Source organism: Salmo salar, chromosome ssa19, assembly GCF_905237065.1.
Source record: "Salmo salar chromosome ssa19, Ssal_v3.1, whole genome shotgun sequence".
Classification (NCBI taxonomy): Eukaryota; Metazoa; Chordata; class Actinopteri; order Salmoniformes; family Salmonidae; genus Salmo; species Salmo salar.
The window spans coordinates 51,866,229-51,892,146 of NC_059460.1; the positions used below are offsets into that span (position 1 = coordinate 51,866,229).

The window sequence follows — 25,918 nt, forward strand, 5'->3', positions numbered from 1 at the left end:
CCGCTATATGCACACAGAGCGAGCGAGCGAGCGAGAGAGAGAGAAAGAGCGAGCGAGAGAGAGAGAGAGAGAGCGAGAGAGAGAGAGATTATAAACAGCGTAGTGGTAGAAATTACCCATAGAGACATCTGTAAAGTCTCTATGGGTAATTATATGGGTGATATTATATGTGCAACTTCAGGTAGCTCAGAAAAACATGCTGCACACATTACAACGAAAATGACATTTCCACAACTTTAGAAAAAGCCAAATAAACAACCAAACGACATGGGTTCGTTTGCAAGGGACTATGAATGACTGTCCCTGATGTAGACCGGCTTTACTATGAAGGTGAGAGACATAAATATTCAAACGTATGTGTTTTAAAGGAGGATGTAAACATGGTGAGCTTGGGTGAGGAAATACTCATTCTAAATTATATTACCATTCTGACTGTGTTTATCTCCAGCGCTGTCATTACAAAAAAAACGTTATCCTCCTCAGCAGTTGCAGTGCAACTGTTTCAACCGTTTCTTGAGTTCCAGATGTCCCCCAGTAAAAAGTGCATGTAATGTAAGTTCCTGGGCTGCTGTCTCCCCCTATGGGCATGTACATTTTTAGCCAGTAAAATAATAATTGATTTGGTATGGATCGAATAAACATTATTATATGTCTTAGTAACTTATCTGCTGTGGCCTTTGTTTGCCGCACATAAAATAGCCTAGGGCAGGGTCACTACAGACTATCATTGATTGTATGAAAGACTTTCGATATGAGATTTCTCTTGCACACAATTTCAGTTATAATGGACAAGTTACTGGTAGACCTATTTGCATGACTTCATCCTCAATGTTTTTTTTTCGTCAACTATTTGCTTTTTATTTTCAGTTTTCACTGGTGTAACTTTGAAGGTGCGATTAAAAAAAAACGTCAATAACCTGGTCTATGATTTAAGAATATAAACACATCTTTAAAAACCAAAATCTATTTCAGTACGTGAATTATTATGCCTATATCAATATTGTACACAAAATGTATAAATGTCTATGCATAGCCTGTGTGTGTGGAGGGGAGGGATCAAATTCCTTCAGTTCGTCATTCTCAGTCGGTCGACCAATCATATTCGGGTATTCTCGGGTATTCTGAAGCCGCACAGTAACTCACTTATAAAGTCCGCTTGCAAAGGATTTCAGTTCAAAGCACGTACACGTTCTGGGGATACTATTTGACTGGATCATTTTCTCTTTTTACCGAAAAAAGTTACAGCAAATCATCAGCTGTTGCTCGAGTGTGGAGACGCCTGCAAACAAGACAAGGTTATTATACCATTTTTCAGAAAGACATATGCATAAAGACATTATTTCTCCAAACGGCGTTGTGCAGTTGACAGCCTCTTTGCAGGAGCAAAGAGCGTCTACTGTTACTTTTTCTCCACTTTTGGACATTTGAAAGACTTTGGCAGTACTTTCATATTTCGTGCGTAATTGTTAGACAACATTTTTCGTATGAATCTACTCGACCCCTTTCTGAAAATGACAGACGAACAAGACAAATGTCTCTCAGACGCACCGAGTCCGAGCATGTCAGAGGACTCTGTGGGATCTCCGTGCCCGTCCGGGTCTGGCTCCGACACCGAGAACACCAGACCGTCAGAGAACGGACTGCTGATGGGTCCGGACGGTCCCCTCGTCGAGTTCAAGAAGGACGACGATGACAAATTCCCCGTATGCATCCGCGACGCGGTGTCCCAGGTCCTGAAAGGCTACGACTGGACCCTGGTTCCAATGCCAGTCCGAATGAACGGATCTAGTAAGAACAAGCCCCACGTCAAGAGACCGATGAACGCGTTTATGGTTTGGGCGCAAGCCGCCCGGAGAAAGCTGGCTGATCAGTACCCGCATCTCCATAACGCTGAGCTGAGCAAAACTCTGGGGAAACTGTGGAGGTGAGTCTCAGTCCTCTTTATCATTACTCCCACATTTGTATTTCGAGTGGCAACGCGTCTGTGGTTTTATTATTGAAACAAGTTTCTACTCCATTCTACTTTTACGCATGCATTTTACGCACACATGTTAACTCGATACTGTGATCTTACGTAATTGAACATTTGAAATAAAAAGGTATGTTATGCTGCATTAAAATAGGAAACTATTTTGCTGTCAATTGAATATTTTATTTACTCATGTATCCATTTGCCTTTTACGCACAGGCTACTCAATGAGGGTGAGAAGCGTCCGTTCGTGGAGGAGGCAGAGCGATTGAGGGTACAGCACAAGAAAGACCACCCTGACTACAAGTACCAGCCCCGGCGGAGGAAGTCCATGAAGAACGGACAAAGCGAGTCTGATGACGGCAGTGAGCAGACGCACATATCGCCAGGCGCGATCTTCAAGGTGCTCCAGCAAGCTGACTCTCCAGCCTCTAGCATGGGAGAGATGCACTCCCCCGGAGAACACTCCGGTAAGAAGAGCGATAATGGTTTGTGCCTATAGCAATGGTCTCATTCAGCATGTGTTCGTCAATGTATACACGGTATTTGACACGTTTACTGCTGCTAGACTTTTTATAACAATACATGTGTGTGAAGGTATATTACGTGAACAGTTTAAGAGTAATACTATCGGATATGTTCTCTGAGTTTAACTTGATATCTAGATTAATTTGACCACTTGCAAAGCTCTTATGTTTTCCTATTCAATTACATCCACGGGTCTGCTCTTGCTCTGAGATTTGCATCACAGAAAGCCTATATGTATTCTATATGTAACCCATTCTCTCCCTCTCTCTCTTAGGCCAGTCCCAAGGGCCCCCCACCCCTCCTACCACCCCTCCTACCAAGACGGACATCCAGGTGGGCAAGGTGGACCTGAAGCGGGAGGGTCGCCCCTTACATGAAGGCACAGGTCGCCAGCTCAACATCGACTTCCGGGACGTGGACATCGGCGAGCTGAGTAGTGACGTCATCTCCCACATCGAGACCTTCGATGTCAACGAGTTTGACCAGTACCTGCCTCCCAATGGTCACCCGGGTGCACCTGGTGGTGCCACTGGCCAAGTCTCCTACACCGGTACCTACGGCATCAGCAGCTCTGTGGTCAGCCAGGCAGCAGGGGGTGCCACAGGGCACAGCTGGATGACGAAGAGCCAGCAGCAGCAGCACTCCCTGACCACGCTGGGTAATGGAGGGGAGCAGGGCCAGAACCAGAGGACCCCCACACACATCAAGACAGAGCAGCTGAGCCCCAGCCACTACAACGATCAGCAGAGCTCCTCCCCTCCGCAGCATGTCAACTACGGCTCCTTCAACCTGCAGCACTTCAGCTCGTCCTCCTACCCCTCCATCACCCGGGGCCAGTATGACTTTTCTGACCACCAGGGCGGCACCAACTCCTACTATAGCCACGCAGCCGGGGGCCAGGGCTCAGGGCTCTACTCCTTCAGCAGCTACATGAGCCCCAGCCAGAGGCCCATGTACACCCCCATCGCAGACACAACCGGGGTGCCCTCCGTACCCCAGACCCACAGTCCCCAGCATCACTGGGACCAGCAGCCAGTGTACACACAGCTCTCCCGGCCCTGAGGACACAATCATCTACACGAACACACACTTACATAGACTGATAGGCATGTCTATCTTGCAGAGGGAGACTTTGTCACAACATTCCAACATTAGTTCCCAGAAAACAGACACTTGAATTTCCAACAGAGGAAGAACACGACAGAGTAGGTGAAGGAGAGCTGGACTTGTAGGAACTGAAACTAGATCAGAATAGCTCACAACAGGCCTTTTTAATTTGTTTTGAGGAAATATATTTTTTAGCAAGAACAGAAAAAAAGCATTGAGAAATCCTCTGTGAGGACTTATTCAATTGTTGATATTTTTAATAGGTACTGTGTATGTTTTCTTACCTTTTTTACTCTGGCAGTTTGTTTTTTGGTGGGATATTTTTGTAGAAAAAAGCTTTATTTGTATCCAGTTCAGCAGGAAACCACTCTCAGTAGTGCAGTTCTCTATTCCATGGCTTCAATTCTCTGGTGAAGTTTTGTACAGGCAGTAAATCGCTATCCTTTTTTGGTTGTGTTTGTTTCCTGCAGTGCATTCTGCTTACAGTATATGTTCTGTGCCATCCAACAAAATAAATTACATTTGTATTAGTGCAGTTTAGGGTTTCTCCATCAATGATTTCTCATGATTATAACACGTTCTTAGATGTAAGAGGCACATGCTGGGAATGGCAACGAAATAATTTGACGTTATCGTTTTGTGCAGGAGATTCCAGCCTTTTGCACCATTAGTGCCTAGTATATCAGAGGTTGGGTGGAAGGGTGTTTGTGGGTTTTCTACAGCACATATTATAGAAGAGAGAAGCCACAGCTGAGATTATACTTACCGTCTGACAGCATGTGTTTGACAGCCACAGGAAGTGCCCTTTGACCTCTCGGGTGTCCCCTGCAGTCCATCACCACACCAGTGTCATTTTACAGCCCTCCTGCCTGCTCTGACCCCCTCTGTCTTAACCCTTTAATTTATTTTTTAAATTAATTATTATTTAGCATTTTCTTCTTTATTTGATACTTTATACAACAAATTAATTTGTCTTAAAAATAAATTATCTTCTGGATATTAAATGTCATATAAATCTGCCTTTTTAGCCGAGTGGGTACTTTAAAAATGGTACAAACTGTAATCATGTTTTATTTATCGTATGTAAAATGTTTATTTTAAATGTTTTATTTGTCATTTTATTTGTCATTTTTTTCTATCTAGTTGTGTACGGATTATTTTTAATTGTGAATTTCTTGAGTTTGGATTCTAAACTATGGCTGAAAGAACTGGAAATACGTTTTTTTCTCATATGGACAAAGTTTTTACACTTATTTTTTATGCTGTGGCTGATATGCTTTATTAGAGGTACGTACCAGCATTCCTGTCTTCTCTGAGGAACAGTTTTTCTACGTCCTGCCACATACTATCTCAGTAATGATGTTTCTTTCTAATGCGTCTGAAGGACTTCTCGTTTTCTTCAGCTAGCTTAACATGTTACTGTACTTTCTTAAAAATAAGCTTACCTTTTGTATTGTATTTGCAATAAAAGAGAAAATACTTTAGAAACAAAATGGTTGTTGATATTTTATTGCACATAACATGACCTACTTATTAAATAGGGTTGGGGGACAAATACACTCTAGTTAAATGGATAAGCATTATGCTACATAACATGGCATCTATATGTTGGAATTTATAACATTTATACCAACCATAACATTTATCCCCCCCACATTCTGAAATTGCTGCACCCCCCCCCCCCCCCACTCCCAGTTTTATCATTGGAATACAAAATTGTGATACAAAATGAGGCAACGGTGTGTTTTAGGACCATGAGGACACCTCCGAGCAGTCGGGCAGGCTGTTAGGAGTGTTTATTCGACTGGATAAAAAAAATATATGTATATATTATGTCCCCCCCCACGTCTAAAAACAAAGATGTGCCCCTGATACCAACCCAATATCAACATCATCGTTTTATTGAGACAGAGAGGTAGACAGAAAGAGTTAAAGATGAAGAACCTGAAGGAAGGCTCTTTTTCTCTTATTTTCTCATGCTTTCTCTTCTGTCAGCTGTCGCAGCAGGGGGTCCGTCCCTCCCTCCCTCCAGTCTGCATGTTGTTAGACTCTGGGTCTTTGCTGGGGGAGGCTACTCGGCAGAAAAACAGTAAAACCGTGAAAAAAATTAGAATTAATTTTGAATTTAAAGCAGGGGACTTTGCGTCCCTGCCAGCAAAGCTCTCTTTAAAGATATTCAGTGCTGCCATCCTTTAAAGGTCAACTGAAGGAAATGTTGACTAGCTTCACCACACCAGTGAACCAAGTGCCATTTTCTTATTTTTTAATACTATAAATCACACCTTTTGGAAGCTATTGTGATTGTTGAAACCATAATGTAATAGTCGGTACACATGGCATAGGAGGGCCATAAAATAAGATTTGATCCATGTTATTGTATGTTTTTAATACCAGAATCATTATCAGCCTCATTGTTTGACCCAATTTAGTTTTATATGGCCTCCATCCTTTTGATCCATTTAATCGTTTGCATCTTTTTGAGAGATGTACCGTATGTTGATTCTGGCAACTGTGTTTTTCCTTTTGTTTTTACTTTGCAAACATCATGCAAAGCCAAATCCCCCGTGGCTTAGGGTAGAGAAGTGAGAGTGACATCGACATTGCGTTCAGCCTTTTAGTGTGAGAGAAAAATGCCACTTGCTAAAGTGAAACTACCACTTTAGCTGAAGTATCCACTTTCCCTTGTATGTAATTACCATATTATTTTGCCGTCAATGACATTTACATATTATTATTATCATATTACATGATCTGGCTGTACACTTTTAAGTCATTGGCTGATCAAGGTGGGAGGAGATTATCTAGCACCTATATCCAGCAATCCGATTGGAAGACATCATTTTGGCACCGGACAGGTAGGAAAGAGGGGTGGGCAGAGAAGAGAGGGAACATGAGCAACAGAAAGGGTGAGAGAGGGAGAGAGATGACTTCAGTTGAAAGCAGCAGCAGGACACATCTGAAAAAGACATCAGTATCCCTGCTCTTCTAACGGGGAAATTGTAGGACTTGGGAGTGGACAGGTGACATGTTACACATGTATGTTTTCCCCGCCAATGCGCTCCCAGGCCAAGTCACATGCTAGGGTGTATGGGCTCAGTCCCAACAGCGCACTGAAATAAGATGAATGGTCTCGCCCTGTGACAAGACATGTTGCTTAGCATAATCCTCAACCCATCAACCAATCTTTATCGAGCTACCTTGTCGGCGTAGACCTATGCCTTATTTCTGACCAACCGTAGTGCGAGTAGAGCATGACCATATGCAGCTGTCCAATCCAATCCTCCAACAAGAAGAGACTCAGTAGCGTAGATCTGTTAACTATAGAAATCATCACTCCAGCTACGGAGTTCACCCGTTGCTTTGAATGTTAAGTATGACACTGTAAAAACATTGTTATTATGGAAATAGTTACATTTATTTGATTGGCACCACCGCTTGAATGGGGAACTCAGGGCAACTCAAGAGACTGAGATCACGGGTGACTAAACAGAAACCTAACCGTTTGAGTGGAACTAATCATATACTCAGCTGCTCTGAGGGACAGGTCTAACTACAACCCCACTACTGATAACCATACGATACCCTATAGCCATGATAGTGGTGACAGTGAAGGACCAAATCAAATCAAATCTATTTATAAAGCCCTTCTTACATCAGCAGATGTCACAGAAACCCAGCCTAAACAGGCAAGCAATGCAGACGTAGAAGCATGGCGGCTAGAAAAAAGTCCCTAGAAAGGCAGGAACCCAGGAAGAAACCTAGAGAGGGGTGGCCAGTCCTCTTCTGGCTGTGCTAGGTGGAGATGATCTCCTCCACCGCACAATCCAGAAGGGGGTGGTGCAAAACCGGACAGAAAGATCACGTCAGTGACTCAACCCACTCAAGTGGAATATAGCGAAAAAGCCGCCTCAGTTCCTGTTCACTTCAGGCTCTCTGGCTGAGTAGAAAGGAAGTTGACTGGGTCTGAAAATCTCCCAAGGCACCTATTCGTGGTGAAGGGGGTGAGTCACCCCCTAACAAAGAAAATGCCATCTTAAATGATATCCATTATGATTGTGTCAATAGGCTTGTGCAGCGTTCAACTCGCACAGACACACAAACATTCTCTTCAACTTTATATGTACTGTGTCCTATAATTACCCCAGCGTTCAACTCGCACAGACACACAAACCTTCCCTCCATCTTTATATGTACTGTGTCCTATAATTGCCCCAGCGTTCAACTTGCACAGACACACAAACCTTCTCTCCGTCTTTATATGTACTGTGTCCTATAATTACCCCAGCGTTCAACTTGCACAGACACACAAACCTTCCCTCCATCTTTATATGTACTGTGTCCTATAATTACCCCAGCGTTCAACTTGCACAGACACACAAACCTTCCCTCCATCTTTATATGTACTGTGTCCTATAATTACCCCATTGCTGAGTTATGCGCTAGCTAACTGTGTGGGTGCAGAGCACATGACGGACTGGGTGAGGACCAGACCCCAAACTTGGCTTATACACACACACACTTACACACACACACTTCCCAGAGGCCTGCAACAGCGGCGGAAGCAGGGACACTGGGTTTGGAGTGGCTCAATCCGTGGGCAGTTTTCCCAGGAGAAGTCCATTAATATTCCGAACAGACGACTCTATGGTAATCTGCCCCCTCCGAACCCAATGGGTGGTCCTTTTAAATGCAAAATTCCGCACAATAAGAGAGAGATCCTGCCAACTTCCAACCCTTGGAAACTGAACGGCTATAGAATGCACAAATAAATAGATGAATAAGTGATTGGTTTTATGTGGGGAAAATACCAACAGAAATTGTGGAAATATTAATAAGTTGTTAACCCTTTGCCAACAGTTGCCGCACCCCGTGGAAATCTAATTAACATAATAAAATATCCCCATCAAAATCCGTCTGTTTAAGCTAGATTTATCAGTTGTTTTGCATGGGCTACGTCTCAATCCACCGCATCCGCCGATATTGCCCCCCTGCAACTGCAGTGAAATGTGGCAATGCTAGAGCGATGTTTGTCATACCATGAGACATCCCAAAAATGGGTCTTCTCACAAAAACCTCTGTAGCATCCGAACGGTTTGGTGTACACGAACACTATGGCGTTCTCCGTTTTGCTCTAGGACACCCACAAGTCTCACAAGAGTCATTCTGAAGGTCCCCAGTACCATTAAAAAAAATGAATGGAAGTACAGTCTATATCATTTATTGCCTAAAAGATGGTGATAAATACATGTAAAAAAACAAACTTCCTTTAGATTTTTTGGGGGACTATCTGTTGTTCCAAGCGATATGTTATTTAATGAGTTTCTATTGGCTAATAGCAGTAATGCCAAATTCAATGTTTCATCCAATAATTTTTTATATATTTTTTATACCTTGAGGTGTCAAAATTCAAAATCAAATAGTAAAATGATCCTTGGTATGACCATCTTAAAACAATTCCATATAGGTACAGTACTGTAGTTAGCTTAGAACTGCTTATGCATGAGAAAAAGTTGACTAAATAAGAAAATGTCTTAATGAAATGAAATAAACATAATCAGTGTTCCATGGCCTAATAATAATAATAACTAAACAAATAAAAATTGTTAACAATTTAAAAAAAATTTATATAAAAAAAAAACAATACAAAGTCTGACGTGAACTCATTAAAACAATGGGAAGTAGCATTTAAGAATTCAGTAACAACCCTAAGGGCAAACTTGTTTGCTTATGTTGTTGTGCAAAGCCCACTGTATGAAAATCACATTGACTTTATGATGCTCTTGGGATGCATTACTTACTGTATTCAGTCCAGTTCTCTTCACATTATCCAACTGCTTGCTGCTTTTGGCAACTTCCCCGTTCCCCCGTCCCCTCTTGGAAACATCTAACCCCTCTATCCCAGGGATGTTCTCCCCACTGCCCCCTCACTGCAGCAGGCCGCTGTCATTGTCCCTGGGGACCAGCACAATGGGGGTGACTTGACCCCCCCCCCCCCCCCATTTCCCCTCCTTTCAAAATGGCCTGGCCTCCAGAAGGCACTGCCTGGACACAGAGGAAACTTACAGGCTTTTTTACTGCACTTTGCACAGAGGCCTATGGAGAGGGCCGCTGGTCTCCCACGGCAACAGACGCCCACACGAGCCAGAAGCAGCAGCCTATTAGACCAAAGTCTGGATATTGTGAGGACCATCAGGTGCTAGGCCTGTTTGTCTGGGCTCTTACACATGTGGGAGGATTTATAGGGTCTTGGTCCTTTTCGCTATGTTTCTTACAATGTGGCTTTGAAAATCCTTGCTTGAGGGGGGTTGCATTAGGGTGGTTTGTTTGAGTCCTGGAGCTGTGATGGTTCAACAGAGCCCACGGCTTTTTCTTTTGAGGAGCTTTGCCAGCTTCATGATGATACCTAGCTACCGTAACTGAAAGTTAGCTAACTACTGTACCAGGATGTTAGCTAGCTTGTGTACTAGGACGTTAGCTAATTACTGTACTAGGGCGTTAGGTAGCTACTGTTCCAGGAAGTTAGCTAACTAGTGTACCAGGATGTTAGCTAGCTAGTGTACCAGGATGTTAGCTACCTAGTGTACCAGGAAGTTAGCTAGCCTGCGTACCAGGACATAAGCTAGCTACTATACCAGGAAGTTAGCTAGCTAGTATGCCAGGAAGTTAGCTAGTTGGTATACCAGGAAGTTAGCTAGTTACTGTAACAGCAAGTTAGCTAGCTAGTATGCCAGGAAGTTAGCTAGTTAGTATGCCAGGAAGTTAGCTAGCTTGTATACCGGGACGTTAGCTTGCTACTGTACCTGGAAGTTCTAAACCCATCTCCCCCTGTTTCTCTGTATCAATTCTGACAAAACTTGAGAGCGGACTGAACTTTTTAGAATTGACATTCAACTTCTGTCTTGGGTCATAGCTCCACGTCCAGAAAGACAGGTCAGAGGTTAGTCAGAAGATAGCTTTATGGGGCAATTGTGCAGCGAGGGAGGAGGGTGAGAGGAGGAATTAGGGGGGCTCTGGGGGACTCTGAATGTTTGGGCGAGGGTCTAACACCATGACAAGCGCTTGGGTTTTCTGTGCTTTAGGGGTTAAGACAAATGGTCAATGGTAAATATCCCTGAGTTATTTCACAGTGACCCAGCATTTCCCAAAAGACAGACAGAGTAGGGACCAGCAGTGCTCTCCCTCTCCCAGGACTGGAGTTTATGGAGAGGAACGACACACACACACACACACACACACACACACACACACACACTCTCTCTCTCTTTCTCCCCCTTGCAGTAGCCGTATATCTCTATCACTCTTGCCAAATCTGACCATTTATTGCTTTCATTCCTTGTCTGATTCCTTAACTTACTGTTCATACTTTTGCATGGTGTGGGCTGTTCCTATTTAACCCACCAACCTACAACTTACTCCAACACCCTTCCCCCTTCATACACTCTTAAACACCCACTGACAGACAGTCACACACAAACTCAGCCACCACATGAAACCATGGGTTGTTGTCCTTATAGATCAGCTGGGGTTTGGACTCTGACAGTTCCTATACATCACTATGGCTGAACCCAGTCTGTGTGGCTCTGGGTAGCCACATTTAGCCTCTGGTTCAGTACCGGATCTGTGGGTTCTGCTCACCACCTGGTATATATTGCACTGCACCAGCGGCCCCATCAGAGGAGTGTGTGTGTGTGTGTGTGTGTGTGTGTGTGTGTGTGTGTGTGTGTGTGTGTGTGTGTGTGTGTGTGTGTGTGTGTGTGTGTTAGAGAGTCTGTGTGTGTGTGGGAGGGGGGATATGTAAACTCTGTTATAGTATCTATGGTATCTGGTATTGTTCAGCCTATGAGCTGTACACACACACGTCGATCAAACAGCACAGAGTTATCACAGTGCTAGCACCCTCCAGCCCTTCAAAAAAGGAGCTTATTGCTATCGTACGACAGTGGTACAGGGCTCTGAATCACGCTATGGTAATTCCTTAAGGTTTTTTAGAGTGAGTAAGGATACATCAGAGAGTGACTGAATGGGAAGTAGACCAACATGTCTTCAGCAGTCACTCCGTGCGGAGATAAGACAATAACCAAAGCAGGACTGTCTCATCTTTGTAATGTGCCTGATTGTTATTGGCTGTATTTTCATGGAATTACACCAATGTCGAGATAAAGAAATGCCTCTTATACAATCCAAACCTTAGCGTAGGCATATTACTCTGTAATGACTAATGACAACATAATGGCAGAATAAATCATTCAGAAAAATGAAAAAAGAAGCAACGGCCTCAAAATGTTTGATGCACCAAAAAACTATTCCCAATGATATTTATCCTGTTATTTCAACACTTGATATAACTACAGTGATGTGATGCCGAGGGAGTGGAGCATTCCTCCATTCTGACTGCACAGTCTCAGTCTAAATAACAAGACCTGCCACATGGGAAAAGATGGGGGAGAGCGAGAGAGAAAGAGAGAGAAGAGAGAGAGAGAGAGAGAAAAAGAGAAAAAGAGAGAGAGAAAGAGAAAAAGAGAGAAGGGGGAGAGAGAGCACAAGCCAAAGGAGAGAGGAAGAGAGATGTGAGAAACTGAGTTTGTTAGAGTCTGCTCTGTTTTTTACATTGAGGGATGAAGTTCAATAACCTGCTGTGAAATTCTAGTAGAGTAGTCTGAGCGATGGAGGACAGAGACAGCGAGACACCGACAGACAGGATAGAGGGATAAACACTTCAAACAGCCTACCCGACCGCTTGAAGGCATCCGCATGGTTCTAAAGCACACCGTTTGCCGAGTTTTGTATCACATTCCAATGACAAAACTTGGGTGGACAAAAATGCAATTTCACAATGTGGTGGGGGACATGTCCCCCCTGTCTCCAGTGAAAGTTGCACCCCTGGGAATAAGTGTAGCTGATATTACGCCACCTATGCATGGTGGGAGGAACTATTTCCATTAAAATACGCACACGGGTACTTTAACCTTTGGTGGGAGCTTGCAAGCTGGTTCACACAGGAGACTGAGACGGGAATAACATACTACAAGGTCTCTTTTTAAAACAAGATCCCAAATATTAAAAGGTTCTTGGAAAAAGGAAAAATAATCAAATAACGAAAGCTTCCACTGTGATGTAGGCCCGTAGTGCAGATTCAGTTGTACTGCACTCAATGGGCCGTGGCAAGAAGTCAGAGTTCTAGAGGAGTAGCGTCAAAGCCACCCGTAACATCCTCATAAGAACTGCAAGACAGAAAACTGGTGAAAGTATGATGTCTGAATCATAGACGAACTCTGTTTGTCAGTCTATAGCAGGGCTCTCAACCCCTCTGCCTGGAGAGCTGCCATCCTGTAGGTTCACTCCAACCCTAATCTAGCACACCTGATTCTAATAATTAGCTGGTTGATAAGCTGAACCTGCCAAGAGTGTGCAAAGCTGTCATCAAGGCTATTTGAAGAATCTCAAATATAAAATGTATTTTGATTTGTTTAACACTTTTTTGGTTACTACTACATGATTCCATATGTGTTATTTCATAGTTTTGATGTCTTCACTATTATTCTACAATGTAGAAAATAGTAAAAATAAAGAAAAACCCTTGAATGAGTAGTTGTCCTACCAAAACTGTAACTCGGCCACTGAGGAACATTTACTGTCTACTTGATAAGCGACTCCAGCGTAGATTTGTCCTTGTATTTTAGGTTATTGTCCTGCTGAAAGGTGAATTAATCTCCCAGTGTCTGGTGGAAAGCAGACTGAACCAGGTTTTCCTCTAGGATTTTGCCTGTGCTTAGCTCCATTTAGTTTCTTTTTATCCTGAAAACCCCCCCATTGCTTAACGATTACAAGCATACCCATAACATGATGCAGCCACCACTATGCTTGAAAATATGGAGAGATGCTACTCAGTAATGTGTTGTATTGGATTTGCCTCAAACATAACACTTTGTATTCAGGACAAAAAGTGAATTGTTTTGCCACATTTTTATGCAGTATTACTTCAGTGCCTAGTTGCAAACAGGCTGCATGTTTTGGAATATATATTTTTTTGTACAGGCTTCCTTCTTTTCACTTAGTATTGTGGAGTAACTACAATGTTGTTGATCCATCTTTAGTTTTCTCCTATCGCAGCTGTTAAACTCTGTAACTGTTTTAAAGTCACCATTGGCCTCATGGTGAAATCCCACAGTGGTTTACCCCCTTTCCGGCTACTGAGTTAGGACGGACGCCTGTATCTTTCTAGTGACTGGGTGTATTGATACACCATCCAAAGGGTAATGAATAACTTCACCATGATCAAAGGGATATTCAATGTCTGCTTTTCGTTCTTTTCTTTTTTCATCTACCAATAGGTGCCCTTCTTTCAGTGGAAAACCTCCCTGGTCTTTGTGGTTGAATCTGTGTCTGAAATTCACTGCTCGACTGAGGGACTTTACAGATAATTGTATGTGTGGGGTACAGAGATTAGGCAGTCATTCACAAATCATGTTTAGCACTTATTGCACACAGAGTGAGTCCATGCAACTTATAATGTGACTTGTTAAGCACATTTTTTCTATTGAACTTATTTCCTGCTTCCCATAACAAAGGGCTTGAATACTTATTGACTCAAGACATTTCAGCTTTTCATTTTTAATTCATTTGTAAACATTTAGAAACACATAACTCCACTTTGACATTATGGGGTATTATTATGTGTAGGCCAGTGACCAAAAATAGCAATTTAATCCATTTTAAATTCAAGCTGAAACACAACAAAATGTGGGAAAAGTCAAGGGGTGTGAATACTTTCTGAAGGCAAAAATGTATTTCTTTGGACTCATACTTTATATTGTTCAGTTGCAGTCTTTCTCAAATTTGCATCATGTTACACCCAAAAAATCCACTTAATTATATTATTATAATGCCCTGCATGAGGTAGATATGCCGTCTTCAGTTGGTAAAGACTGCTAAGTTGCACCGTGCAGTGGATATGCCTGTCTTCAGTCGGTAAAGACTGAAGTCACACCGTGTAGTGATTGTGTGGCTAAGGCTAGAGGTTGGAATTTGGTGGCCCTCAAGGACCAGGTGAAAGTGGTCTACAAACACTAGAACAATCTAAGGGCCTGGGAAAGGGCTGACTTCCCCTGGGACGGTGGTTGACCAGGGGACCTAAGCAAACTTCAAATCACCTATCTGTGAGCTGTCAACAAACACTGGCCGACGTGTTCCCAGCCAAGCCTAACCCCTGACTATCGAACACCCAGCTGGTCTGTGGTGCTGCAACACTTAATCATGACTCATGTCTTTCTCACTCTGATTACTCTCTTTTCCCCCTGCCCTTTGCCCCACTCTCCTTCTCCCCTTCCTTGCCCCTCTATCCACTCTACCTGACTACGTGATATAGAGCTTCAACCAGAGGTGACTTTTTCATAGTTAGGAGAACTTGCTACTAAAAGTCACTTCCGGCCTTAGCTGTACTCCATCTAGTCACAACCCTCTACCCTCTCTGCTTCCCATGCATCAACCCTCCCCCCTCTGTCTCTATCATCTTCTCCTATATGTCCCTTTCTCAATCTGTATCTATCAATTCCACTCTCTCTCTTCTCTACCCTCTCTCCTCTACAGTTTCTCCTTCTCCTCTACCATCTCCCTCTACCCTTTCTCTCTCTCCTTTACCCTCTCTCTTCTACCCTCTCTCTCTACCCTTTCTTATTCTCCTCTACCCTTTCTCTCTCTCCTCTACCCTCTCCCTCTCCCTCTACCCTTTCTCCTTCTCCTTCTCCTTTACCCTTTCCCTCTACCCTTTCTCTCTCTCTTCTACCCTCTCTCTCTACCCTTTCTCTCTACCCTCTCCCTCTACGTTTCTCTTTCTCCTCTACCCTCTCCCCTTTCTCCTTCTCCTCTACCCTCTCTCCTTTACAGTTTCTTGTTCTCCTCTACCCTCTCCCTCTACCCTTTCTCTCTCTCCTTTACCCTCTCTCTTCTACCCTCTCCCCTTTCTCTTTCTCCTCTACCCTCTCTCCTATACAGTTTCTCCTTCTCCTCTACCCTCTCCCTCTACCCCTTTAGTTTGAGAGGGAGGAGAAGCTGAGAGATAAAAAGGAAGAGATGAGAGATTCCCCACAGGAATAAGATCTACCATCCCTGCTTGGAGTGGGAGGAGGGGCTGCCGGGAGGTAAAAAGACGAGTCATACTGTTGCAATCTTATCTTGTTGTCATTAATTGTATTCTGCTGTTTCTTCCTCCTCTTCCTGCAACGTGTGTACAGATGTACGATCTTAATTTGACCGCCCTGTTACATGCAACTCAATATTAGAAAGGTGTTTCTATTGTTTGGTATACTCAGTGTATTATAATCCACATAATAATTCACATTTCCCTGCTGTAACAAACTGGCTCAAATTAAGATCCAACATCTGTAGAACACTTCCCTCACTACTGAGCTTTCAACACACCAAGACCAAGGACATCCTTCATAGTACCTTACAGGATGGATGGTTATATTGTAGCTTTCAGAACACCTCCGATATAGAGTCCAATACAGACAATTTATAAATAAATGTACTTTGCAATTAATCAATTGACTTATTAAAGGCCTCCCATACATGTACCTAACGCACGGTAACGTTTGAAGCTGGAAGCAACAGGTCAGCTGTCAAAACACCATCTGCTCAGCATAGAGTGATAAGGACAGGGGGAATGAGGGGTAGGATGAGGGAGTAGAGGAATTCAGGGGTGAAGTGACCCCCCACCTCCCTGTCAGGAAACCTCTGGTCCCCCTGAGTGGAAATCAGAGCTTTCATCCCTCTCTGCTGCATGTTGTGGTGGGATCCCCCTGTCTCCTCCCTCCTCGCCCCTCCAGAGCCCCTCACTTCCCCCAACCCACCATGCTCCCACACCTACCATTAGAGGGGCCAATGATGTAATCAAGCGCTCATTTGTCATTGTGAGTGAAAGGTGCCGGTGCATGGGGTGGGCGGGATGAGCGACGGGGCAGCCAGTTGCTGTAGTCCTGACGTCTTGATTCAAATTCACTCCACGTGCACCCCCGAAGTGTCAGGAACCCCCCGATCATTGGCAGATAAACACATATAGTCACAGAAATGGGTCTTGTGTGTGTGTGTGTGTGTGTGTGTGTGTGTGTGAACTCATCAGTCAGGCCACGATGGCATGACCAGGGGTGTGAAGCACAGCCCATTCACTCCACTGAGACAAGGACACTGGAGAAGTGCCTGGATATTACTGGCAAACCAGACAAAGACAAACCAGACATTAGTTACTGACTGATCTAGCCTTCAATCATTCATGAATGGTGAATCTGATAGACTTCATGCAGGTTTCTGAAGAGAACCAGAGCATACACTTATACAAAGACATCAAAGAGTGGAAGAAGTGAAACCATTTCCATGACAGGCCCATTTCAGGGATAATTAAATTCATGTCTACAAATTTAAGGTATGAAATTGGATACAAAGTAACATATATATATATATAATGATGTACGGGGCTCCTAGGAGTGAGTGTATGTCTAGTTTAGTTAACCAGGCTATTGGTAGACTGATCCTGGCTCTAGTTTGATTGGCATGTGGAAAGCCCAGGTCTAAACCTGTGTCTGATGCTGTGCTGGGAGTCTGTAGCATGCTGAGACGCATCTGTCTCTGTCACATACACAGCACAGAACACTGCATCTGGTTGGCTTTGTACAGAATATATCCAAAACTATGAGGTGGACTTTTTTTGGATGGATTTAGGTTTACTTCAAAGTAACATTTTCAAGGTCAGACTATGAATTAGTTTTTGTACTGGTAACACACAACACTCACACAAACACACAGGCATACACACATATAGAATGCATTTACAGATGTAGGATCATCATTTTGATCGCCCTGTTGTTACAGTAAATGTCATGTGGCTGCAGGATTATTTTCCTCCTGTGTGATACTGGTCAAATTAAGATCCTACATCTGTATAACAGTTTCTATCACTGATTGATGTGACTTGAATTGTCCTAAATTCACTGAAGAGTGTCAGGCGACTTGACCCAAAATAGTGATATATCACACAAACATTCAATCAATCACACTTCAAGCAATCAAAGCTGTCAAATCCAACATGAGTCATTAATCATACATGTCACCGTACAGTGTGGATCGGTTGGGTCCCCAGGTCTTCTTGTGGCTGAGGTACAAGGGGCCCAGTAGGGCATGATGGTGGCCCCATCTCTGGGCCCTGGGAGCCTGTCATAGGTTGACCCCTGGGGGTCACGGAGGAGGCAGAGCCTTCAGTCACATGTCCGCACGCTACGGCATGCTGAGAGGGCCATTTATCAACATCAGACCTCCCTCCTCTCCTCCTCTCCATCCTTCACTGTCTCTCTGTCCCTATCCATCTTTCCCAGCCACTCATCAGTCCATTAACCTCTCAAACGTTCCTTCAATCACTTGATTATTACCCCACCTTCAACCTTCTGTTTGACTTTCTCTCTCTGTGTGGGCGGTGTCTCTCCATCTATCACCTCTGCTGTTCATCTTTGTTCATGTTCCTTACAGTCGAGAAATAAACCAAATTGACATTTTCTTACACCCAAAGAACTGCACACCAAACACTTGAGTTACTTAGCGAGCTCTCATCATGTTAAAAGATTGGATTTCTAAGGTCCTTCATTCAATCTCTCCATCGGAGAGAGACCACAGGCACCTTATTGTGGGTAGAGTATGTCTTGTACACTGTAGCTTTTACAAATAACCCTAAACAACCCAGACGTACAGTACTGTTGAAACCTCTCCATGGAAACACAGGTGAAGTAAACATCTCTGACCTACCCCCAAGGTCATTGTGATTACATCATTACATTTACCATACACCATGATAACATCCTGATGGCGTCACCAACCCAGCCATCCACCCATCCATCAGATGATTGTTCCCACGTTATTGTGGTGATGGTGATTACACAGTGCTGTGGACTGGTGATGTTGTCCTGATTGTGATGAGAACTTGATTATAGTGAGTGGTGCTGGCTGTAATTTTGCAGTCCACCGACCCTGAGGACAGTGAATTAAAGTCTACTCAGTCAGCCGTGATGATGTGTTCACATCCAGCCCCAGAACCTGATTACCATGGCGAACCGTGGCGAGGTTCTCTTCCTCATCCTTCCTCCCTCTCGTTCCTGAGATATTTCCTTTCTCTGGTCTTCATCCTCCTCCTTCTCCTTCTCTTCCCCGTAGCGCACAATCCCTCCCTCCTGCCATCGTCAGCTCCCCTTATTCCTTCACCCTCTTTCCCCTCTCCCCCTCTCCCCTGACGACCCCACTCCCTCTATCTCCTCCTCTCTCCCAATCTCTCTCTCCCCTTCTCCCCTGGCCATGTCTCCTATTGCCTCTAATTGTGTTTGTATCAGTCGCTGTCAGCGGACACGCTGACAGTTGTAGATGTGATATTTGGGGAGGGGGTGGTGGTAGCTGACTACTTCCTCACGCCAGCTCAGTGTGCCCCCTCTGCCAGAGACAGCATCTGACTGATCACTTCCATCTGGGCCCTGTTCACCGCTCCAGACAACCACACACACACACACACACACACACACACACACACACACACACACACACACACACACACACACACACACACACACACACACACACACACACACACACACACACACACTACCAGTCAAAAGTTTGGACACACCTACTCATTCAAGGGTTTTTCTTTATTTTTACTATTTTCTACATTGTAGAATATTAGTGAAGACATCAAAACTATGAACTAACAGATATGGAATGTAGTAACCAAAAAAGTGTTAAACAAATGAAAATATATTTTATATTTGAGATTCTTCAAAGTAGCCACCCTTTGCCTTGGTGATAGCTTTTCACACTCTTGGCATTCTCTCAACCAGCTTTATGAGGTAGTCACATGAAATGCATTTCAATTAACAGGTGTGCCTTGTTAAAAGTTAATTTGTGGAATTTCTTTCCTTCTTAATGTGTTTCAGCCAATCAGGTGTGTTTGGTATACAGAAGATAGCACTATTTGGTAAAAGACCATGTCCATATTATGGAAAGAACAGCTCAAATAAGCAAAGAGAAATGACAGTCCATCATTACCTTAAGACATGAAGGTCAATCAATACGGAAAAGTTTCTTAAAGTGCAGTCGCAAAAATCATCATGAGACCCGCCACAGGAAAGGAAGACCCAGAGTTACCTCTGTTGCAGAGGATACGTTCATTACAGTTACCAGCCTCAGGAAATTGCAGCCCAAATAAATGCTTCACAGAGTTCAAGTAACATACACATCTCAACATCAACTGTTCAGAGGAGACTGTGTGAATCACTGCAAAGAAACAACTACTAAAGGACACCAATAAGAAGAAGAGACTTGCTTGGGCCAAGAAACACGAGCAATGGACATTAGACCAGTGGAAATCTGTCCTTTGGTCTGATGAGTCCAAATTTGAGATTTTTGGTTCCAACCTTTGTGAGACGCAGAATAGGTGAACGGATGATCTCCGCATGTGTGGTTCCCACCGTGAAGCATGGAGGAGGATGTGTGATGGTGTGGGGGTGCTTTTCTGGTAACACTGTCAGTGATTTATTTAGAATTCAAGGCACACTTAACCAGCACGGCTACCACAGCATTCGGCAGCAATAAGCCATCCCATTTGGTTTGCGATTAGTGGGAACATCATTTGTTTTTCAACAGCACAATGACCCAAAACACTCCTCCAGGCTGTGTAAGGGCACTATTTGACCAAGAAGGAGATTGATGAAGTGCTGCATCAGATGACCTGGCCTCCACAATCACCTAACCTCAAGCCAATTGAGATGGTTTGGGATGAGATGGACCGCAGAGTGAAGGAAAAGCAGCCAACAAGTGCTCAGCAAATGTGGGAACTCCTTCAAGACTGTTGGAAAAGCATTCCAGGTGACTCTCATGAAGCTGGTTGAGAGAATGCCAAGAGTTTGCAAAGCTGTCATCAAGGCAAAGGTTGGCTACATTGAAGAATCTAAAATATTAAATATTTTGGTTATTACATTATTCCATATGTGTAATTGTATAGTTTTGATGTCTTCACTATTATTCTACAATGTAGAAAATAGTAAAAATAAAGAAAAACCCTTGAATGAGTAGGTGTGTCCAAACTTTTGACTGGTACGGTACATTCACAATTAAGATGCATGTGGTCTTGACTTTCTAGTTATAACTCAGCTATTATTAACTTGGGTAATGAGACGACCCTCCTATGATAGGAAGGAAGCAACCTAGAAGATTAAACTGCGATATGATTACAAATCACACTGCTCTGAAAGGTGTTTGGTTTGTATCACTAGGATTGTAAGGCTAGCACCATAAATATTAACGCTAGAAATCCTAAACACCTCAGCCCCAAACCTTATATCCCCTTTTCTCCACCCCATATTTAAAAAAAAAATATTTCACCTTTATTTAACCAGGTAGGCCAGTTGAGAACAAGTTCTCATTTACAACTGTGACCTGGCCAAGATAAAGCAAAGCAGTGCTACAAAAACAACAACACAGAGTTACACATGGGATAAACAAACGTACAGTCAATAAAACAATAGAGAAATCTGTATACAGTGTGTGCAAATGAAGTAAGGAGGTAAGGCAATAAATAGGCCATAGTGGTGAAGTAATTACAATTTAGCAATTAACACTGGAGTGATAGATTTGCAGATGAGGATGTGCAAGTAGAAACACTGGTGTGCAAAAGAGCAGAAAAAAACTAAAACAAATATGGGATGAGGTAGGTAGTTGGTTGGATGGGCTATATAACCCTCAAACTCAACTCTGGACGTCGAAGCCAGTTCCACTTCATTTTTTAATTGTTCCCCTCTAATCAGGCACTGATTTAGACCTGGGGCGCCAGGTGTGTGCAATTAATTATCAAGTAGAATAGAAAACCAGCAGGCTCCGGACCTCGTAGGGTCAGAGTTGAAACGTACTGCCATATAACATTACAGACACCCATAAGCAGCCCTCTCTATGACAAAAAACAATACTCCAAAACAAATAAAATATCAGCTTCATCCCCTCCTAACTCACTGCTTAGAACAAATACTTCCGCCCCAATAAAAACACAGACGCTGGACAGTGGTGAAGTCTCCAAAAACTGGATACATCATCCGGCCTTGCTCCCAGTTCCCCCCCATGGGCAAGGAGGAGCGGAGGAGAAGTGATGCCGAGATGAACAGAATTCCGTCAGTGGTGTTGGTTTTTGTGGAAGTGTGTAAGCTGAACCCCTCTGGGCTTTCTTTGGAGGAACCGGACTATACTCCGCCAACGAACGTTTCCAACTTTTCCCCGAAATTCTCTGTGAAGACGTGAATACAAATCCCCCATGATCCTCATGCCATATCCCTCTAATTACAGTGTTTTGCACAATAACGTCCCCCTCCCCTTCCCCCTCTTCGCCTTACCCCCTAGCCCCGACGCCCGTCCCCCCCTGCCCTGACTCTCCTGTGCCTCTTTTCACCAGTTGTAGGTGGAAGTGAGACCTTGCTGTGGGCCAAATGGCCTGTTTGTTTTGAGTAGGTTAAAGTAAATTCTTTGGGTGAATGGCAAACGTGCATAAGGATGGCAGAATTCAGATAATACCTCTTTTTTTTAGCACTATTTTTTAACTACGGTGCACTACATGGTTCAATGTGCCAGTCTTAAACTACGGTGCACTACACGGTTCAATGTGCCAGTCTTAAACTACGGTGCACTACATGGTTCAATATGCCAGTCTTAAACTACGGTGCTGTCATGTTCGTCGTAAAGATGGGACCAAGGCGCAGCGGGATTGTGAATGCTCATCTTCTTTATTTTGAAGAAAACCAAAACAAACACTTAAACAAAACAACGACGAAAGAACAGTCCTGTAAGGCAAACGCTAAACACGGAACAACTACCCACAAATCCAATGACAAAAACACCTCTATTAAATAGGACCTTCAATTAGGGGCAACGAGGAACAGCTGCCTCCAATTGAAGGTCAACCCAATAAACTACGCATAGAAATAGAACAAATAGAACGAACATAGAAATACACTAACATAGAACATAAACCAAAACACCCCGAAACACCCTAAACAAACTCCCCCTGCCACGCCCTGACCAAACTATAATAACAAACAACCCCTTTTACTGATCAGGACGTGACAGGTGCACTACACGGTTCAATGTGCCAGTCTTAAACTACGGTGCACTACATGGTTCAATGTGCCAGTCTTAAACTACGGTGCACTACACGGTTCAATGTGCCAGTCTTAAACTACGGTGCACTACATGGTTCAATGTGCCAGTCTTAAACTACGGTGCACTACACGGTTCAATGTGCCAGTCTTAAACTACGGTGGACTACACGGTTTAATGTGCCAGTCTTAAACTACAGTGCACTACACGGTTCAATATGCCAGTCTTAAACTACAGTGCACTACACGGTTCAATGTGCCAGTCTTAAACTACGGTGCACTACACGGTTCAATGTGCCAGTCTTAAACTACGGTGCACTACACGGTTTAATGTGCCAGTCTTAAACTACAGTGCACTACACAGTTCAATATGCCAGTCTTAAACTACAGTGCACTACACGGTTCAATGTGCCAGTCTTAAACATGGTTCAATGTGCCAGTCTTAAACTACGGTGCACTACACGGTTCAATATGCCAGTCTTAAACTATGGTGCACTACACGGTTCAATATGCCAGTCTTAAACTACGGTGCACTACACGGTTCAATATGCCAGTCTTAAACTACGGTGCACTACATGGTTCAATGTGGCAGTCTTAAACTATGGTGCACTACACGGTTCAATGTGCCAGTCTTAAACTACGGTGCACTACATGGTTCAATGTGCCAGTCTTAAACTACGGTGCACTACACGGTTCAATATGCCAGTCTTAAACATGGTTCAATGTGCCAGTCTTAAACATGGTTCAATGTGCCAGTCTTAAACTACGGTGCACTACACAGTTCAATATGCCAGTCTTAAACTACGGTGCACACATGGTTCAATGTGCCAGTCTTAAACATGGTTCAATGTGCCAGTCTTAAACTACGGTGCACACATGGTTCAATGTGCCAGTCTTAAACATGGTTCAATGTGCCAGTCTTAAACTACGGTGCACTACACGGTTCAATATGCCAGTCTTAAACATGGTTCAATGTGCCAGTCTTAAACATGGTTCAATGTGCCAGTCTTAAACTACGGTGCACTACACGGTTCAATATGCCAGTCTTAAACATGGTTCAATGTGCCAGTCTTAAACTACGGTGCACACATGGTTCAATGTGCCAGTCTTAAACATGGTTCAATGTGCCAGTCTTAAACTACAGTGCACTACACGGTTCAATATGCCAGTCTTAAACATGGTTCAATGTGCCAGTCTTAAACTACAGTGCACTACACGGTTCAATATGCCAGTCTTAAACATGGTTCAATGTGCCAGTCTTAAACTACAGTGCACTGCATGTTTCAATGTGCCACTAAATCAGCACAATCTACTTTTTTGTTTAAAAAAAATAATTGTCGGCGTCTTGAAGCAAAAATTGGGATCATGTATACTGTGCTGAGGGGAGGACGGCTCATAATAATGGCTGGAATGGAGCGAATTAAATGGCATCAAACGCATGGAAACCAAGTGTTTGATGTAATTGATACCATTCCACTTATTCCACTCCAGCCATTACAATAAGTCAGTCCTCCCCAATTAAGGTGCCACCAACCTCCTGTAGTGCCAATTAACATACAAAAAGGGTAACGCAGAGCAATGTACAATATGGCGAACTTAGCAAAAAGAGGAATTTGTGAGAAGTGCATGGTGGTCACCATCTTCGTGCACCTCCTTTATTGCTCTCTGATACTGTACACTGACGGTTTTTAAAGCAGGGAAGGAATAAAAACTTTGGTAAAACTGTAGCTGTCCTTATGTATGCATTCATAAATCCTTTATAACAGCTATATAACACATTATAAACTGGGTGGTTTGAGCCCTGAATGCTGATTGGGTGAAAGCCGTGGTATTTCAGACCGTATACCACAGGTATGACAAAACATTTATTTTTACTTCTATAATTACCTTGGTAACCAGTTTATAATAGCAATAAGGCACCTCAGGGGTTTGTGGTATGTGGCCAATATACCACGGCTAAGGGCTGTATCCAGGAACTCTGCGTTGCGTCGTGCTTAAGAACAGCCCTTAGCCGGGGTATATTGGCCACATACTACACCTCCTCAGGCCTTATAGCTTAATTATACTTCTCATAAGCTGTCATAAGTAGTTTTAAATAGTTACGAGTAACGACATAAGATGTCATAGATGACTGTTCATCCTGTTGTCATGAACTCTAATGTCAACTGTTAATTACAACTGCTATTACACACTCTGCATGACAACTGATGTCATATGTTTCAGATTCAGAGATTCATGTACAGGGTTGCAGGTCTGATTGCAGGGTACAGTGAAAATCTTTGAGCTCCAACATGCAGGATTAAGTGAAATAAAATTGTGAAAATGGTAATAAAAACAGCAATAGAAATAGCACTATGTACATCATAACAACTGTAGCAGTGATGAATAAATACATGTCCATTGGGGTGGAGGCAGAGAAAAGACTGGGGGGGGGGGTAACCATAGGGAGAGCAGCATGAGCATGGTCATTACATGCTACATAAGAGTTTACATACCAGATGATATTACAGGGTGTTGTGATATTTGCCAACCTCTGAGTCACATTATTACATTGAATGGAATGATGGGTGTCATAACCATGTCAGAAATCACTGCAAAGGAAGCTAAAGGTTGGACGTTTCATTTAGGCACAGATCTAGAGTAGAATCAGCTTATACTCCCCAACTCAAAACGTTTAGGCCGAGAATTAACCTTGGCCCATGTATGGCCCGTGTCCTTTGCACTGGAACATAGCCTGTAGCTATTTTTGCTCCAGCTGACCTGCTGCTGGTTCTAGTGTCTCAGCTGGGTAGATGGTTATCTGGATCATCCATCAGGATGCTAATATGCCGTTTCACGCTCCAATGGACGATAAGGTTTCAGAGAACCAATTTTGCAACGAGGGGTACTCTGCCAACACATAGTTTACTTGGACTTTTGATACTGCCAAGGAGTAATTTGAATTATGGGAAATCTCTTTATTTTCCAACAGATTTAACAATCATAATTGCAGTGTTTTGAAATCATTGTCAGGTCTTGCGCAACACTGTGTTTTTTTGGAAGGATACATCCTTGTGATGTTATGCAAATACACTGAAGACGGCTACTTCTTTCAACCATGGAAACATTAATGACATTTCTGGGATGAAGAGGCTGTTGGATGAAAAGA

General features: G+C 43.3%; 1 protein-coding gene across 2 annotated transcripts; it reads left to right on the top strand.

The window, feature by feature from the left end:
* The first annotated feature begins 1,155 nt into the window (after positions 1-1,155).
* On the top strand, positions 1,156-5,097 carry LOC106579008 (transcription factor Sox-9-B). 2 transcript variants are annotated; one of them, XM_014158399.2, is made up of 3 exons: positions 1,156-1,924; positions 2,189-2,457; positions 2,772-5,097. In XM_014158399.2, exons 1-3 carry the CDS (start codon positions 1,485-1,487, stop codon positions 3,557-3,559), a joined length of 1,497 nt encoding a protein of 498 aa, XP_014013874.1. In that variant the 5' UTR covers positions 1,156-1,484; the 3' UTR covers positions 3,560-5,097. The 2 variants fall into 2 exon arrangements, with proteins under 2 accessions (XP_014013874.1, XP_014013875.1); XM_014158400.2 differs by having other exon boundaries at positions 1,158-1,924; positions 2,189-2,439.
* Positions 5,098-25,918: the final 20,821 nt, after the last annotated feature.